The sequence below is a fragment of the Colobus angolensis genome, unplaced genomic scaffold (assembly GCF_000951035.1).
Source record: "Colobus angolensis palliatus isolate OR3802 unplaced genomic scaffold, Cang.pa_1.0 Scaffold105, whole genome shotgun sequence".
Lineage (NCBI taxonomy): Eukaryota > Metazoa > Chordata > Mammalia > Primates > Cercopithecidae > Colobus > Colobus angolensis.
Genome location: NW_012111475.1, coordinates 4,264,522 through 4,282,390, shown reverse-complemented (window position 1 = coordinate 4,282,390; position 17,869 = coordinate 4,264,522). Strand labels below are relative to the sequence as shown.

At 39.2% G+C, this 17,869-nt stretch overlaps 1 protein-coding gene across 1 annotated transcript in view; it reads left to right on the top strand.

Annotated features, from left to right (window-relative positions):
• The window catches only part of DNAH8 (dynein, axonemal, heavy chain 8), a 335,359-nt gene that overhangs the window by 139,730 nt on the left and 177,760 nt on the right, over window positions 1-17,869 (top strand). Inside the window, exons 33-41 of the mRNA XM_011944829.1 lie at window positions 26-163; window positions 317-557; window positions 3,224-3,423; window positions 6,612-6,765; window positions 8,206-8,369; window positions 9,590-9,692; window positions 10,984-11,088; window positions 11,675-11,836; window positions 15,641-15,865. Coding sequence (XP_011800219.1) covers window positions 26-163; window positions 317-557; window positions 3,224-3,423; window positions 6,612-6,765; window positions 8,206-8,369; window positions 9,590-9,692; window positions 10,984-11,088; window positions 11,675-11,836; window positions 15,641-15,865 — 1,492 coding nt within the window. The remainder of the gene's footprint in view (window positions 1-25; window positions 164-316; window positions 558-3,223; window positions 3,424-6,611; window positions 6,766-8,205; window positions 8,370-9,589; window positions 9,693-10,983; window positions 11,089-11,674; window positions 11,837-15,640; window positions 15,866-17,869) is intronic.

Genomic DNA, 17,869 nt, shown 5'->3' with positions numbered 1-17,869 from the left:
ATAATTTAATTACTTTGTTTCCCAGAAAAGAACTCAACTTGCTGCAGAAGCTGTATGGATTGTATGACACTGTAATGAGCAGTATTAGTGGTTATTATGAAATACTTTGGGGAGATGTAGATATTGAAAAAATTAATGCAGAACTGCTGGAATTTCAAAACAGGTGAGTTTCAATGGAAGTTTTTATAATGCCTATCTTCTTAGGATCCTATAGGTATTTCAGAAGCTAATTTATTCCCTAATGTACTACTGTATATACATAAAACCTTCTTCAAATAAATGTGAAGGTGGCATTTTTTTTCTTTCTTTCTGAAAGATGTCGTAAACTTCCAAAAGGACTTAAAGACTGGCAAGCTTTTTTGGATCTCAGAAAGAGAATTGATGATTTCAGTGAGTCATGTCCTCTACTGGAAATGATGACCAATAAGGCCATGAAACAGAGGCACTGGGATAGAATCTCCGAATTAACTGGAACCCCATTTGATGTGGAATCTGATTCTTTTTGCCTTAGAAATATCATGGAAGCACCACTCCTTAAAAATAAGGATGATATTGAGGTACATAAGTGTATACGTTCTTATCAATGATCCATTAAAGAATGTCCCTTTTTTCTTTTCTGAGAGTTGTACAGATATTTTATGAGAGGTTGGACTAATTGCCCTCTGTAATGCACCCTCAGAATTTGGAATGATCCTGAACATTCTTGACTTTTATGAAATAATCTTGTTACTCAATGAGATTATATGATTATTTGAAATACATTATTTGAAATACATTTGTTTTGGAGCCCTTCAATACATCTTCCTTGTCCCCAGAATGCACTTCTACTTAAAAAATATTTGTTTATGTATGTGTTGTGTTCTTGGTGAATCCCTCTGAACTATTTTCCAAATTTCTAATTTTATGCTTTTTCCTGTTCAGTCTATTAAGTTTTTAGAATTTTCTATTATTACATTTTTCCTTTCCAAGATTTTTAATTGGTTCTTTTTTGTGGCCACCATTTTTTTTCATTTTTGCATTAAAATTTTTCTGTCCTTTTTGTAGATCCTTAGATCTACAGAGTCTTAAATCTATATATATTTCCAGATCTGTAGGTTTCAAATCTGTAGATTTATAGATGTCTTCGCTTATCTCTTTGAATATTTTAAACATAATTATTTAAACGTTTTTCATTAGAGAAAATTTCAAACACCTACAAAAGTAAAGCTCTCCTTACTCTAACGTTTATCAGCTCGTGGCCAATATTATTTTATCTATACTATCTTTACCTATACTTCAACAACTCTAAATTAAATATAAAGATGTTTTCAGATTCTTCTTTAAGATTAATTTCACCTGTACTGAATTTTTGCTGTGGTTGCATTTTATGTTGGCTATCCTCTGAGCCTTAGATTTTTTCATGGATTTTGTCATTTTTATTGGGGTGGCTGGGAGGACTCATTTTGAATGGCAGGATTTCAAAAAATCTGGCTTATATAATGTGTTAAAATTGTCTCTGTCCATTCATGTCTTAGTTTTCCTTGTTTAGTGGCCTTGTGGTTGCCTCCTCCACTGCCCACGTCCCTGCAGCCCCAAGTTGAGAGCCTGAGAGCCAGGTGTTGTAACAGCGATCTCCATCCCCCATCCCCTCCTGTGCTGTAGTGTGATAATCCAGGCATGCACTGACCTGTTTCAGATCCTGGTTGTGGGACTGGCTTAGTGTCACCCCATCCCCCAGGTCCACATTCCATTTAATCTAGTTGTCTAGATGGCAGCTGGAGGCAGTGTTTTCAGCCTCCTTCCATGATTGGAGGGCTCTAGACCCCAGCCCAGGTGCTCCTCCTATAGATCATTTCTATTCTTCTTCACCCCATGGGAACCAGAGGCTTGGCCCCAGTGACCAGGGCCCTCAGGCCTGTGTTTCAGCTCCACCAACTGGTCTGCATAGCTTTTCCACTTTTGGTTCATGGAGATGTTTATCTTGTTTTTAAGGCTGGTTGTTTGCTTTTTTACTTACTTTAAAAAAATTATTTTATCCATTATTTTATGTTTTTGGAGTTAAGAAAATGCACCATGTGACCAGAAATCTCCCAAATATATGGTTTGGGTTTTCTGCCTTCCCCTACCTCTTTTTGATGACGTGTATACACAAAAAGCTTTTCTTTCAAAGCATTTTTGTCCTATTTGTAAATATCACAAAGAAACAAAGAGTTAGAAACACTTTAGCTGACCATCTGCTTCTTATAAGTATGTTTTTATACTTAATAATGTAGCCATTCATAGGCTGTGGTTTATTATACAATTTCAAGTAATTCCAGGATTCTGTTAATTACTTTTGGTACACAAAACAGAGTCTTAGTACTGTCTACCCAGATATGTCTAGTTGCTCAGCCCCACATGCCCTAGCATTAGCCAAATTAGATTCCTGCTGTTACTGGACTCACTGCCTCTAAAGGAAGCCTTCCCTTCAGGACAGAATTTCCTCTTCCTCCCAGAGATCCTCTGCTGGAATCTCACCTCCTCCTCTATGAAGCCATTCCTCCTCAGCACAGGCCTCCGTCCTCAGAAATCACTATGGTTCACATCATTCTTAGGACATTTATTCCACACTAATTTGTGTTATGATCATTTGTGGAAACATCTCACACCTTTAAATTCTTTTTCATCTCTGTGATTCTAACTATGAACACAAGTTGAGGCACTGTGGGGAAAATATGTTACTTTTATTTTCTTTCATGAGTCTTTCTTATTAAGTATTCCCCCAAAAATATGGAAAAACCCATAAGAAAAAAAACAATTGATGTTTAAGTAAGTGAGATATTCATATTAGGACTAGAACAGGCAGGAATATAGTAATATCTATATGTTACTTGAAAGAGTTCAAAAGACTGTCGTGTATGTTCTCATTTGATTCTCATAGCTAACCTCTGGGATAGACAGGGCAGCTGTGATTATCCCCATTTTAGCCAGAAGCTCCAATTGAAAACATAATCTGAAAAATGATGATTTAAGTTCCATTGTTTCATGTATGTGGTACAGAAAAATAATTAGTAGTCGGCGAGTCATAAGGCTCTAGTGTCAAGTTGCAACACAATGATCTGAAGCCTTTTCTTGGCTGTAAAATGACTATATGAACTGGGTGACTTCCAGGTCCCTTTCAAGCTAAAAAAAATTCTATGATTTTGTGATGCACTTAATTTGTAGTTGAAAACATCATGACATATTCTTTGCTTTTCCTTCAAAGGATATTTGCATATCTGCCATTAAGGAGAAGGATATTGAAGCCAAGCTGACTCAGGTGACTGAGAATTGGACCAACCAAAATCTGAGTTTTGCAGCATTTAAGGGAAAAGGAGAGCTCCTGCTCAAAGGAACCGAATCGGGAGAAATTATCACTTTGATGGAGGATAGTTTAATGGTCTTAGGGTCCTTACTCAGCAACAGGTAATTTTATAATTTGCGGGAGAGGTTTAAATGGGATATTTAGGGTTATAAAATTCCAAGTAAAAGCTCAGTTTTAAAGCTCTTGCATTGGGTAGGATTCTGCACTAAATCGCTCTATCTTGTCTGTCCCTATATGAACTGCCCGTTTCCCCTAATAATCATGGCCTCCATCTCTTCCTTAGTGGTACTCATCTCCCCTTCCCTGTTTTCCCTGATGGGCCCCATCCTAATTATTCTTCCCCAAACTGGCAGCGTGTCCTCTGAAGGTCTTGATTCTCCACTGAGATGACTTCTTCATTTTATCTTTTCTCTCTTTTGTTCCTCTGATTTGACATCATTGACCTCTTGGCTAATCCTGTTCAAGCATTCACCCAGTGGCCCGGTAAAAGCCTGCTGGCCACCCGTGAGAGCAATCTACCACTAGAGCAATCTACCCATTAGGGGCTTGGCACTTACGTAGAGACTTTCATTTTTTATGGTGAAATAATGGTCTGAGTGAGGTCACCTGTTCATCATTTACAGACCAGCTCGAAGGTACCTATGATCTTGAGTGCAGCTTTAGGAAATTCTTATAGGACTTAGTCAGATTAAATATTCTGTCAGGTCTTTGGCACTGGCAACCTCTATTCCTCTAGCTGACTACGCAGTAGTTCTCAACTATTCTTCACCTGAACACACCTAAGAAATAGCTAATATCCCTTTTCCAGGTTGGAATCACTGGTTAGTGAGTGGCATCCTGCATGACCTCTGGCTCCAGGGGCAGTCTTGTATTTGCGTAATGACGAAGCTGCCAGTCCAGGGAGTTCTTGGTTGAATTTATAAAGGTCAAGGTCCTCGGATGCATCCTCTGCTTTCAGGGAATCCTGGCAAAGGTGACCATAGGATATTCAGTAGTTTCTAGACTTCGTGGGCTACTGTTTCCCTGTGGTTCATTGCAGATTTTGCCGTCTGACTTCCTGGATGATAACCTCTTGAAGAAGGGCTGTAGATTCACCTGGGCAGTGTCTGCAGCCAAGAAATTCAGGATTTGAAGGCTTTCTTAAATTCATACTTACTTGGACATAACCTGATTAGTAAAATACCTATTTGTGTATTAGTAAACTCAATGTTTACAAACTTCTGGCCCTGCCAGAAAGAGTATAAGGATAGCTAAGAAGTCATCACATTCTGGGAGATTCTTCTCCTAGAGAACTTTGCAGTGCCAAGTAGGTCTGGAAAGCCTGTTCCAGAACTAATCACAGACTGACCTAGTAGTGAGTCATACCTGCTGGATCTCTAGGACTACTTTGATGTGACTTCAGAAGGAAGCTGTATGTCTTCTTGGGTGAGACTTGACTGTAGATATTGCCTGGATTGTGACATTTCCCTGGTGGATCCCTGATTCCATGGGACTTCATGGGCCATGGTGGGTTTGACCACGCAAAGTTGTACAATTGCAGGTATCTGGCCAAAGGACAGAAACTAGCTATGCTTGATTTTGTTTCAGATCTCCCTTTTCCATCTTTAGAAGTTATACAAAATCAAGGATGACTTTTTTTTTTCCTGTGCAGAACCATTTTTGGCCTATCTAGTTGCTTCATCTCCCTAGATGCCTGTCCATGCCATGCTGGTTTACATGTCTTTATTTGGAAGATGTTTTTGGCATATTGACTGCCTTTCAGCTCTCGACCAGTGGCCCGGGAAACAGTATAAACTGAGTATTGGGAAAAACACCTCTTACTGCCTGAGCAATTGGATTACCTTTCTCCTTGGAGCAATTTATGTACAATTCCATTTATAACTTCATGTGTAACATAGGCTTTCAGGGAAGTTATGGGTTGTATGCAGGCATCGGACCGTACCCAGAAAAAACCCCATTCCACAGGTGAATACCTTCAAATCACTCTGAACTAGATCAAGAAAAGTTTGAAGATCCTAGTCAACAAGTGCCACTCACCAGCAAATGCCACTGCACCACATTGAAACTGCTTGCCCTTGCCACATGCTGCAGTCAGCTTCTTGCTGTTAACTGTAGGTAGTTGGGGTTTTTACCCAGTAGCCTCCCATTGCTTCCTCCATGGCATCCATTCTATTTCTTGTCTTCCTTTGTTGTGCTCAGCTTTCTGGACCCTTTGTATTCTCATAAAGACTTCAGCAAGTCCTGATGATCAAAAAACAGGAGCCATGCTGTATGGGGGGTAGCAACCCTGGGTCTCTAGCACTGCAGAAACTAGTTGTAGTACCTGGTGTAATTCTCTGTCTGTGGGTGGGAAGAGCACACCTGTAAGTGAACATCAGATCTCAAGCTTGACCCGGGCTTTGTGGTCATCTTTCTCCAGGTGAACCTGGTGATACCTAACCCTCTCCTGATCTTTAGGGATCTGATTTGTCCTGTCCCTTTAGAGATAGTCTGTCTCTTGCTGGATGAAACCTTCAAGACCATTCATAAAAGGAAAATCCCTGGATAGTGGTCTCTTTCCCTAGATTCAATAGTTCCATGGACCAGTAACAGTGTCTTATGTGTTGCTCTCACAGGCAGTCCCCACTTGGATTTGGTTCACAGAAGTTTTGGAAACTACCTTATTCTTTGTCTGCCATTTACTCCCAGGAGTGACCAGCACATTTCCTTTGCTGGACCTATGTACCATAATACTAGCCCATTCTGACCAGGCACAGTGGCTCACGCCTGTAATCCCAGCACTTAGGGAGGCCAAGGCGGGCGGATCATGAGGTCAGGAGATCGAGACCATCCTGGTTAACATGGTGAAACCCTGTCTCTACTAAAAATATACAAAATTAGCCAGGTGTGGTGGCAGGCACCTGTAGTCCCAGCTACTTGGGAGGCTGAGGTAGGAGAATGGCGTGAACCTGGGAGGCGGAGCTTGCAGTGAGCCGAGATCACACCACTGCACTCCAGCCCGGGTGACAGAGTGAGACTCTGTCTCTAAAAACAAACAAACAAACAAAAACTAGGCCCATTCTTCTATGACTGACATATGGTAACAATAGGTAAAATCACTATAGTTATATGAGTTTTATTCATAAAAAGCAACAATTTTTATTAGCTGTATAATATCTATTAGGAACTACCCTTTTAGGACAAAACATTCATTCCCAAAGTAGTATTTCTTCTGTAATTTACTTCAGTAAGGCCATACAATTTTCTGAATCTTCTTTGAAACGTGATCTTTTCTGTTCTTACCTTTTAGATACAATGCTCCATTTAAAAAAAATATCCAAAATTGGGTGTATAAATTGTCCACTTCCTCAGATATAATTGAAGAGTGGCTTGTAGTACAGAACCTTTGGGTTTATCTTGAAGCCGTCTTTGTAGGTGGAGATATTGCCAAACAGCTACCTCAGGTAAATACGACTTTTGTAATTACTGATAAAATAATTTGGTGTATGTTGTCTATATGTCTCTGTAAAAGTCTTCGCAAAGACGTATGGTCAAGGCTTAACTATGCCAGGGTTTGGCAAACTATGGCCCACTTGCCTGTTTTTGTAAATAAAGTTTTATTGGAACACAGCCACATCCATTCCTTTGTATATTGTCTGTGGCTGCTTTAGCACCACAACAGCAGAGTTGAGTAGTTATAACTCAGATTATATGGCCCAAAAAGTCTGAAATCTTTGATGTCTGGCCCTTTACAGAAAAAGTTTTTTAGAAAGTGCTGACCTCTGATTAGCAGAAAGAAGAAGTCCACATAGTTTTAAACACTGAATAATCTCGAAGTTGTTTGAGGATGTGAGGTACATTCAAATGCCGTACTATTATAGTAGTTCATCTTTTCTAAGAGTTAACCTCATAATATTCCTCTGAGAGTAGTATTAAAATTAATCTATGTTCTGTAAGCACAAATTAACTTTTGTTAATTCTTAGTAAGTCTACTACTAACAGATCAGATACATACTGTGGAGCAAGAAAACAGCCTTGGGAGGCTGTAACAAAACCTTTAAAACAGCTCTATTGGGACCTTTTAAATAAATGCCAATAACTATAATAACTGATAGGTTTAGTTGATGAAGGTAACTGTGCTCTTAGAAAACTAAGCCTGCTCTTCCTAAACTTCCATATTTACAAACAGGATCTATATAGGTTAAAAATCCAGGATAAAAGAGTTTTGTTTTTTTTTTTAAATGACTGATTTCCTTTGTACTAATGGCACATTTTTAAAACATTAAACTGAAATATATCATTTTTGTTTTTTAATCGGAAGACTGTATTTTTAAAAGAGGAAAGATTATGCCAATTTCTAGAGGCATTTTTGCAACTGAGTGCAAAGCTTAATATCATTCATAGTAAATAGAAAATTTTCACTTGCGAAAATGTAAATGAAACTTTGTTTTGTGGCTTTACTGTCTTTTTTCTTTTTTTCCCCTGCCCTGGGGTACTATTGAGCTGCAATTATTCCAAGGATCCTGAGATCAAATTGTTTTCATGCTTCTTCAGTTTGCTCATCAAACCAAAACACCTGGGGTGCTGAAACACTAGATTGGAACTTTAAGTTGATAGCTCTGCAAATTAATCATATGGTACTTTGAAAAACATATTAAATGCAATGAAACAAATAAGCCATAAGCCTCATTGTGATAAAGTAGCATTTTAATATGCAGTTTTATAACTTCGGGTTTGTGTCACTCAGAATTAATTCAAATGAAAAAAAAATTGTCTGTTTAAATTATGCAGCCTGAGACTAATAGATGCTGGTTTGAAGAACTGTAGAAAATTCCAAGGTGAAGACTTTGCTGTTTCTCAGTTATCCAAATGCTAATCTTTACTGGCTATGGATTCGTTTTCAGGAAGCAAAACGTTTTCAGAATATTGACAAGTCGTGGATAAAAATAATGCAGCGAGCTCATGAGAATCCCAACGTGATTAATTGCTGTGTTGGAGATGAAACCATGGGACAACTTTTACCTCATTTACATGAGCAGTTGGAAGTATGTCAGAAGTCACTCACAGGGTAAGAGTTTAATTTTTAAATCACGTATCATTTTGTATGTGACAGTGTTTTATCCCAAACTTACTGGTATTGACTACATTTCTGGTTTGGTAGTGATGGTTAAAGTGGGGATAGGAACTTAAAATTTCACGTAGATTGAACTTTTCTGGGAGGAAGGCACCTTTGACTTGGGGGTGGTTCAGACATTATATTTGTTTCCTTGGGCCGCTGTAACAAATTTCCACAGATGGTTGGCTGACAGCAACAGAAATTCATTCTCTCATAGCTGTGGAAACAAGAAGTCTGAAATCAAGGTGTTGGCTCCCTCTGAAGACTCTAAGAGAGGATCCTCCCTTGCCTCTTTTGTCTTCTGGTGGCTCTAGGAGTTTTTTGGCTTGTGTCTTCGTAACTCCAATCTCTGCGTCTGTCTTCACTTGGCCTTCTCCTCCTCTTCCTATGTGTCTCTTATGATGACATTTGTCGTCGGATTCAGGGCTCTTCAAGATCCTTAACTTCATTCCCTCTGCAAAAGCCCTTTTTCCAAATAAGGTCACCCTCATGGATTTCAGGGAATAGGTCATGGACATGTCTTTTTGAGGGCTAACATTCAAGCCACTGCAGGCGTAGAATAGAAATGTGCACTAAGAGAACAATTCACCAGACAAATTCACAAATCATTTTTATTTTATTTTATTTTTACTCTCACAAGAGGATAGATGTCAGGATAATTTTTTTAAGCCAGTTCATTTTCAATCTCTATTTGAAATACATAGAGATTGATGTATAGAGATACATAGAGATGTATAGAGATACATAGAGATACATAGAGATTGATACATCCTGGTTTGTCCAAGTTTATGCCTCTGTCCTGGCGTAATGGTTAGTTGTCCTCCCTTTCACTCTCAGAATGTGTTGGTTTGGAGATAAGGTTTGTTCTTCCCCTGGGTTTAAGCCATGAGGTTTCCAACAGTCTTAGAAAGGTCAGAGGAGGGCATCTGATGAGAAAGGAGAGGACAGCAGCTGATGGGGCAGCCTTGACCTGAATCTCTTGTTTTCCCAAGTGTCATCCATGGTGGAGCATGGACTTTGGTTTTCACCAAACATTGCAGGGGTAAGCGATAAATGACTCTAGGTGTTTGCTATTATTTTAGCAAAGATGTTAGTGATTATGTCTTGACTAAAAAAATAACAATTTAGGGGAAAAAAACCACTTGGTAACATACTATCGACTTTATTGGAAGGTATTTGGAGAAGAAACGATTACTATTTCCAAGATTCTTCTTTGTATCTGATCCAGTTCTCCTGGAAATTCTTGGACAAGCCAGTGATTCCCACACCATACAGGTATAATCTAAGAGTCTGTGATCTCAATTGCTTTTTCCACAACATACACAATCAAGAATAAAAGTGAAGAATCTTAAATGAAATCTTAAATGAAAAATCTTAAAAATGCAGGCATTACACTTTGGGAGGCCAAGACGGGCGGATCACGAGGTCAGGAGATCGAGACCATCCTGGCTAACCTGGTGAAACCCTGTCTCTACTAAAAAATACAAAAAACTAGCCGGGCATGGTGGCAGGCACCTGTAGTCCCAACTACTCAGGAGGCTGAGGCAGGAGAATGGTGTAAACCTGGGAGGCGGAGCTTGCAGTGAGCTGAGATCTGGCCACTGCACTCCAGCCTGGGGAAAAAAAAAAAAAAAAATGTAGGCATTACAGAACAGTATTACAAATTACATTGATCATAAAATGTCATATTTTCTGTGTATTTGGAGCCTGTCATCCTGATGCAGTCCAGCAGTGTTGAGCGACTATGCACTGACTATGCCATTCCTAGCTTGGCAGGCTTCCTTGGCAGGCTTCCTAATTTCCCTATGCCTCCATTCCACATCTGTAAAATCAGGATATTAATGGTTCTCACCTCACAGGACCGTCATGAGGATTATATGAGATCATGCATAGCAAAACCTCTAGCACACAGTATGTGTTTATTAAATCGAATTTATCATTATGAGTATTTTATTCTAAATATTCTTAGACCAAATAGGGGTTATATTTTGGATTTGTCCTTTTTTTTCCTTTCTGAATACTTCTCCAATGCTTTTAGCCATTTCCCAGAGCAATACTTTGGAAGAGGAAAAGAAAAACCATAGCAAACTGAGAGTGGGAGGCACAGAAGGGCCTATCCCAGGGCCAGTTCTGGTTTGGGGATCTGGGAAATGGCTAATGTTCCTTGTTGGTTTCCAGGGACTTGTAACAGTGAGAAAAGAGAATGGAAAGGCTCTGTGAAAGGTGGAGGTAGAGCTAGGAGAGAGGACAGGACTGAGCTGTATCTGGGTGGGGAGGAGGGGGGTGGCCGTATGGTCCAGTCTCCATCTGGTGGAAGGTGACAGTCCTTAGTCTAATCTGCATAGCATGAGAGGGGGCCGTTTGCAGGACCTGGAGAAAACATTCTGTAGGGCTTGATTTTAAAAAGTAGGCCTCCAAGCCAGTCAAGGGTCAAAGCAGAGTCTCTCTATATTTTTTGAGACAAAAGTAAATAACCTTTTAAAAAGATACAAAATATTAGGGCTTTTAAAAACATCTTAGCCACTTTTGGGTTCAGCCTCATGTGTGATGTTTTCCTGTCTTGCAGCCGCATCTCCCTGCAGTGTCTGACAACATCAATGAGGCGACATTTCATGCAAAAGACTATGATCGCATCATGGCTGTCGTATCAAGAGAAGGAGAAAAAATTGTTGTAATTTACCTTGCTTTAAATTTTGTTATCAGAATTTCTTTAAAAACTTAAACCCCGTCTCTACTAAAAAATACAAAAAACTAGCCGGGCGAGGTTGCGGGCGCCTGTAGTCCCAGCTACACGGGAGGCTGAGGCAGGAGAATGGCGTAAACCCGGGGGGCGGAGCTTGCAGTGAGCTGAGATCCGGCCACTGCACTCCAGCCTGGGCGACAGAGCGAGACTCCGTCTCAAAAAAAAAAAAAAAAAAACTTACGTTGAGGAGAGTGCAATTCTCTTATGGAAAAAAACAGGAGAGGGAGTTCTTATTCTACAGCCCTGGGCTTTGTTAAAAACTAGTTTAGATAAATCCTTTAACTTCTCTGAGACTCATTTTATGATTTATGAAGTGAAAGTTTTGGACTAGATGATCCCTGTAGTTTCTTCCAGCTATAGTATTAGATGATTTTACCCATATTTAAAATGTTTTGTATAAAATATGAAACTGTTTGCTTGGCATAGGGTACTATGATTTATTAAGTGTGTGTGGAACATTTGTAAAAATGCCAAATTATTATCAATTTATAATATCCTTGTAATTTTGTTTTAGTTGGATAATTCTGTTATGGCCAAAGGTCCTGTGGAGATTTGGCTTCTGGATTTGTTAAAAATGCAGATGTCATCATTACATAATATAATTAGATCCGCTTTCTATCAAATCAGTGATTCAGGATTTCAACTCTTACCATTCCTCAGCCACTTTCCAGCACAGGTGAGAATACACAATGCTTGAGTAATGGTGAAAAGAAATGGAAATAAAGGGGAAGGATGCTTAGGAGGTGGTTGGCCTGATGGTGTGAGGCAACTGTAGCTTTGAACTAGGTTAGAGTGGCCTACTCACGCTCATTTTAGCCTCAGCTCCCAACCACCTGCTTGTCAACCTACACCATTGTAGACCAACCCATCCCATCTCCCAGAAGAGGGCATGCCACTATTTTCCCATAATTAAGGATACATACATTGAGTCTAATAGATACATATGTAAGTGTGTGTGTGTGTGTATTTGTATACAGAAACTCCTCGACTTATGATGGGGTTATCGCCCAACAAACTCATCATAGTTGAAAATATCATTCACCAGAAATGCGTTTAATACATCTAACCTACCAAATCATAAGCTTAGTCTAGTGTATCTTAAAGATGCTCAGAACACTTACATTAGCCTACAGTTAGGCAAAATCATTTAACACCAAGCCTATTTTATAATAAAGTGTTGACTATCTCATATAATTTATTGACTACTGCACTGAAAGTGAAAAACAGAATGGTTGTATGGGTGCTCAAAGTACAGTTTCTACTAAATGCATATTGCTTTTGCACTGCCGTAAAGTAAAAAAATTGTTAAGTTGTACCATTGAAAGTCGGGGACCATCTGTGTGTGTATGTGCATGTGTGTGTGTGTGTGTGTGTGTGTGTGTATATATATATATACACACACACCAATTCAGAGATATGATATGGATATAGATATGGATGTATGTAAAGGGAATGAACATACCTTTTCTTGACATGAAATCCATCTTGTCTTTAATTTTCCCTTCAAGCGATTAAAAATGGACATAATTTGTTGAGAGGCTTTTTCATGCAACTGGTGTTTTAGAAAGTGAAGACCTCAAAGAGGCCAGGGTTGGAGCAGGTGCCAGTGGTTTCATTACACTTTCATTCAGGAGAAATGAAAAGTGGTAATTTGTGATCTGGCCAGAGAGAGCATGGAATAAAAGGCAAGAGATATCCAAGGAAAATGTAGGCAGTTTTTGCCCAAATGATATAAATGATGTATTATTTATCCAAACCACAGAAGGACAGATAGAGAACCAACCTTTATTGGAGAGAATAATACTGTGATTTTTATATTGTATAATACCTTGGGAAACGTTAGTATTCTTATTAGCATTATTACCTTTGTGATCAAGCTTTATAAAAGACTTTGTTAAATTGAGCAAAGAGTTCCTGAAACTAAATCTACATATTCTCCTTCTCCAGACTGTGTATATCCTGAAGGAGGGGCTCAGCCTAAATTAGACTGAGGATTTAGCATTATGTAGAGAGTTGAGAGCAAGTTCAGAACAGTGGTGAAGTTGGACAGGATGTAGTAGGAAAGATGATTAGTTTCAGGATTTTCTCTAGTGTATGTGTGTGTGTGTATATATATATATTCTTTTAAAACATGTTTTAAAGATTTGAATGCAATGGATCCTTACTGCAAAAATTTGGAAAAATGCAAAAAATATAACAGTGGAATACCTAGGTGATGGGTTGATAGGTGCAGCAAACCACCACGGCACACGTTTACCTGTGTAATAAATCAGCACGTTCCGCACGTGTATCCCGAAACTTAAATAAAGTACAAATAAAATCAAAGTGGAAATAAGAATTTCCCATATTTCCACCACCTGGAAATTACAGCTATTAATATTTTAGTGTATTCCCTTCCAATACCTTATTTATGTATTTATTGCTCTTTTTCTCTTTCTTCTTTGTTTTAAAAATTGACATATAACAATTGTACATATTAATGGGGCACATAGTGATGTTTTGATACATATAATATGTCTTGTGATCAGATGAGAGTAATTAGCATATCCATCATCTCAAACACTTATGATTTCTTTCTGTTGGGAACATTCAATATCCTCCTTCTGGCTATTTGAAACTATATGTTATTCTTAACCGTAGTTATCCTACAGTGGTGTAGAACAAGGATCCCTAACCCGCCCCCGCCGGACCCGACCCGGCCTGGCCACACACCGGTACGGGTTCATGGGCTATTAGGAACTGGGTCGCACAGCAGGAGGTGAGCGGCGGGCAAGTGAGCATTACTGCCTGAGCTCCACCTCCTGTCAGATCAGCGGCGGCATGAGATTCTCATAGGAGGGCGAAGCCTATTGTGAACTGAATTGTGCATTCAAGGGATCGAGGTGTGCGCTCCTTATGTGAATCTAAACCATCCTGCGACCCCTGTCCATGGAAAAATTGTGTTCCTTGAAACTGGTCCCTGGTGCCAAAAAGGCTGGGGACCACTGATATAGATCACTAACACTTAGTCCTCCTACCTAGCTATAATTTTATGTCCTTTAGCAAATCCATCTCTATCCTCCTCTTCTCCTTACCCTTCCCAGCCTCTAGTGTCCTCCAATCTGCTTTCACTTCTCTGAGGTCAGCTTTGTTTTAGCTTCCATTTGTGCGTGAGAACATGTGGTACCTTCTCATATTGTTTAATGTGCTTATTATAGGCATCGAATAATATTGATGCGAATGAGTATTCTTACTTTGCTGTTTTATTTTGTTTTTTAATGAAATGTCCTCTGATTTTCACCACTAAGTCGCATGCCTTTTTAGACTGAGTATAAAAACATAATTTTAAGCTCTTCTTGGTGACTCAAGATAATGATTATAAAGACTTGCTGTTGGATAGACACCATTATGCAGTGGGTTTTGGGGTCTGCTGGTCTATTCATCTTTAAGTCAGGCAGCCTTACACTGCTATGCTTTTGTAGTTTTTCTCTTTGTATTTTCCCCCTTGGACCATCATCTGCTGCTGACAGGGCCAGAATCTGCTTGCTTTTGGGGAGCTTCCTGACACTGGTTATTTTCCCCAGATCCCATTGCTCACTTCAGCCAGGTGCTTTCATTTATCTTTAGCTGCAGCCCCCAGGATTGGCCACTGCTCTAGCAGGAAAAGTATCAAAGTCCCTGATAAGGCAGGGACAGAAAGAGGGTTTTATTCTTTCTTTTCTCACTGTTGAGCCCATGCCAAACAGTAGCCATATACTGCTCGCCCTGCTTTCAGTCCTCTTTTTTGGTCCAAATGATGTTGGATCTGTCATTCGACTCTGGATGAATGAGACTTCCCGAAGGGACAGCCATTTCAGTGAAGGGGTGAGGGTGGGCATTCTCAGACCACTTTTATTACCTTTTCTGGGGCAGAAATTGTAGGTTAAGGTGACACCCTCTCACAATTTCTTTATGCCTTCGTCAGGATACAAAGAATACAAGCTTCTCCTCTTCTCATTTTCTGTCTCCCTCTCTCTTCTGTAGATAAGTATAGAGACAGAAAAGTTGACTTAGATAAAAACATGGATATTAGAGAGAGGGAGCAATCAAGAAAGGAGATAGGCAGCATATTGTTTTTAGAAGAGCAAAGAGACCTTCGGGAAGCCCTGCTCAAGAACAAGCAATAATAAAGAGTTCCTTTGCTTTTCTTGAGAAAGAAAAATCATTGCATGGAAATATCCAATAGTCTCAGGCCCTCTGTAGAAAAATTTCCTAACCATCTTCTATAATACACATATAGTTCAACAAATGGTAGCCAGTATTTTAATGATCATTAATCCATCTACTATGAAATAATTAAATATTAACGGTTAAAACTTTAACTGTTTCCCTCCTTTGGGAGTGAAGAAATGCAAGTCAATGTGATTTTTAGTTTAAAATGTGAATAAGCAACCACCAAATTGTATTGCAGATGTGCTTTAAATATTTGGTAAATTTCAATATTTTTCTGCTGGATCTGTAGGTTGGACTTCTGGGAATTCAGATGTTGTGGACACATGATTCAGAAGAGGCTTTACATAACGCAAAAGATGACAGGAAAATCATGCAAGTGACCAATCAGAAATTTTTGGATATTCTAAATACTCTCATTAGTCAGACAACACATGATCTAAGCAAGTTTGATAGGGTGAAGTTCGAAACTCTGATTACCATCCATGTGCATCAGAGAGATATTTTTGATGACTTGGTAAGGTATCTTTTTTTTTTCTTAATTTGGTGTACTAACTAATAATGAACAGTTAAGAATTGTATATGTTGCCTAACTTACATGAATTTTCCATTTACTTGGTCCTTTTTCATAACTGTGTCCATCAATATCATGTCCACAATATTGTATATCTGTATTGGATGGTTTACACAACCATATTATATATTCATTTGGCACTCTGAAAGCCTGGAACCAACTGATGTGATATGAACCAACTAATTTTCCATTAAACCAAATAACCAGGAACACGATATAATTTAGGTCATAAGCTATGCTGGGTCGATTGGAAAAGGAGCACAGATGGAACAGAATCAGGCTTCAGAGCACTCTCACGGCTGTTCGTCCAGTTGATGGTGATCATGGGCTTGATTTGGGCAAAGTTCTGTAGGGTGGGACTAAGAAGGGTAAGTGTTTGAATTCCCTTAGAAGTGGGACTCTAACCGGTGGCCTTGACCAAGGCCAACTTCTCCTAAAGGAAGGATTTTCTATTACAGGGTAGGAGCCCCAGGTAATTTTGAAATGCTGCTGTTTGATAATCCTTACCTACCATTTAACTCCTATTGCTTTAGTCTACTTGATTTGATACATTTTAAAGGTATCTCTTTCCTTCATCACAGACACATAATTCATTTGGGTCCTGTTTTAGAGAATGTGATCACAGACTACCTGTTTTGAACTTTTATCAAAAGTTCTGATCAGATAAGTTATATTTATTGAATATTACTTGAAGGACATCCAGTCAGTCCATCCATCCCCCTGCAACCCAGATCCTTGCTTCTCAAAATATTCCATGCCAACCAGTGCTTTGCTATCACCTGGAAGTTGGTGAAAAGAGCAGAATCTCCAGCCTCCCTCCTCCCATCCAAGACCTACTGAATCAGAATCTGCATTTTATCAAGATTCTTAGGAGATTCATATGCATATTGAAGTTTGAGGAAAAACTGCTCTAGGATTTATCTCTGGATTAAGCTAATATCAGAAAGCTGCGCACTTATATTGTTTTGGCCTTCCATGGACTAGTTTTTACTAATTGCAATTACCATTATACTTTGACTTTAATTGACTTCCACCTCAAGAAGCACTAGTATGGAGTTCATTATTGTATCTGCTGTCAGCATACATTTGAAGATGTTGTCTATACATCTCTCACTGGCTCCTAAAACTGAAGTCCTATAAAAGAAATTTCTTTTAAAATTAAGTGCTGAGCAAATTTTACATCCAGAAGGGATTTAAAAAAAAACCTGTACATAAGGAAAACTATGAAACCATTTTCTTTTATCTTAATCACCGTTGAACTGTTTTCATCCCAACTAAATGAGATCTCATGGCCAACATATATGCATTTTATTTTTCCATGTACAGTTATTAGAACAACCTGATATACAGCAAGAACTCAATAAATATATTAACTATTCTTTTCTTCTCCACCTCCTTCTTACCATCTTAACAGATGGTTGAAAGTGGCTGGCCGAGAGCATCCCCATGGCCTTGAGTCCTGTGTTACAGAGCATTCCCTGGGAGTGGGGCCAGACTGTGTTACCTGAAAGTAACTCAAGGTGATGAATACAAACTGTGCTTTAGGTGGGAAGCCAGTCCTTAACTAGAGGAGGAAGCAAGATCATGACCAAACAGCAAACAACAATAACGAAAAGCAGGACTGTAAATAGCAAGGCATGTGGAGGCCTGGTCAGATGGAGATCTGAGCATTGTATAGTAGCCACAAGTCCATTTTTTAGTGTCAACTGAATGACCTGAAAGTGGGTCTACTGGGTTTAGTGAAGGGGAGCACTTGCCACTTCCTGTGTTGATTCCTCTGAATGGGCAGGACTGGTGTTTCACGTTTCACTGGAAAGTCAAGAAGCTTCTCAGAATGTGGTTGTGATGGAATGGAGTTCCTAAGGTTGCTTACCTGGTTTCTCTTTGAATGGACCAGGTACTAGAGCTTGCATCCATGGCTATGGGAGCCCAGTACCTCTTGCCTCA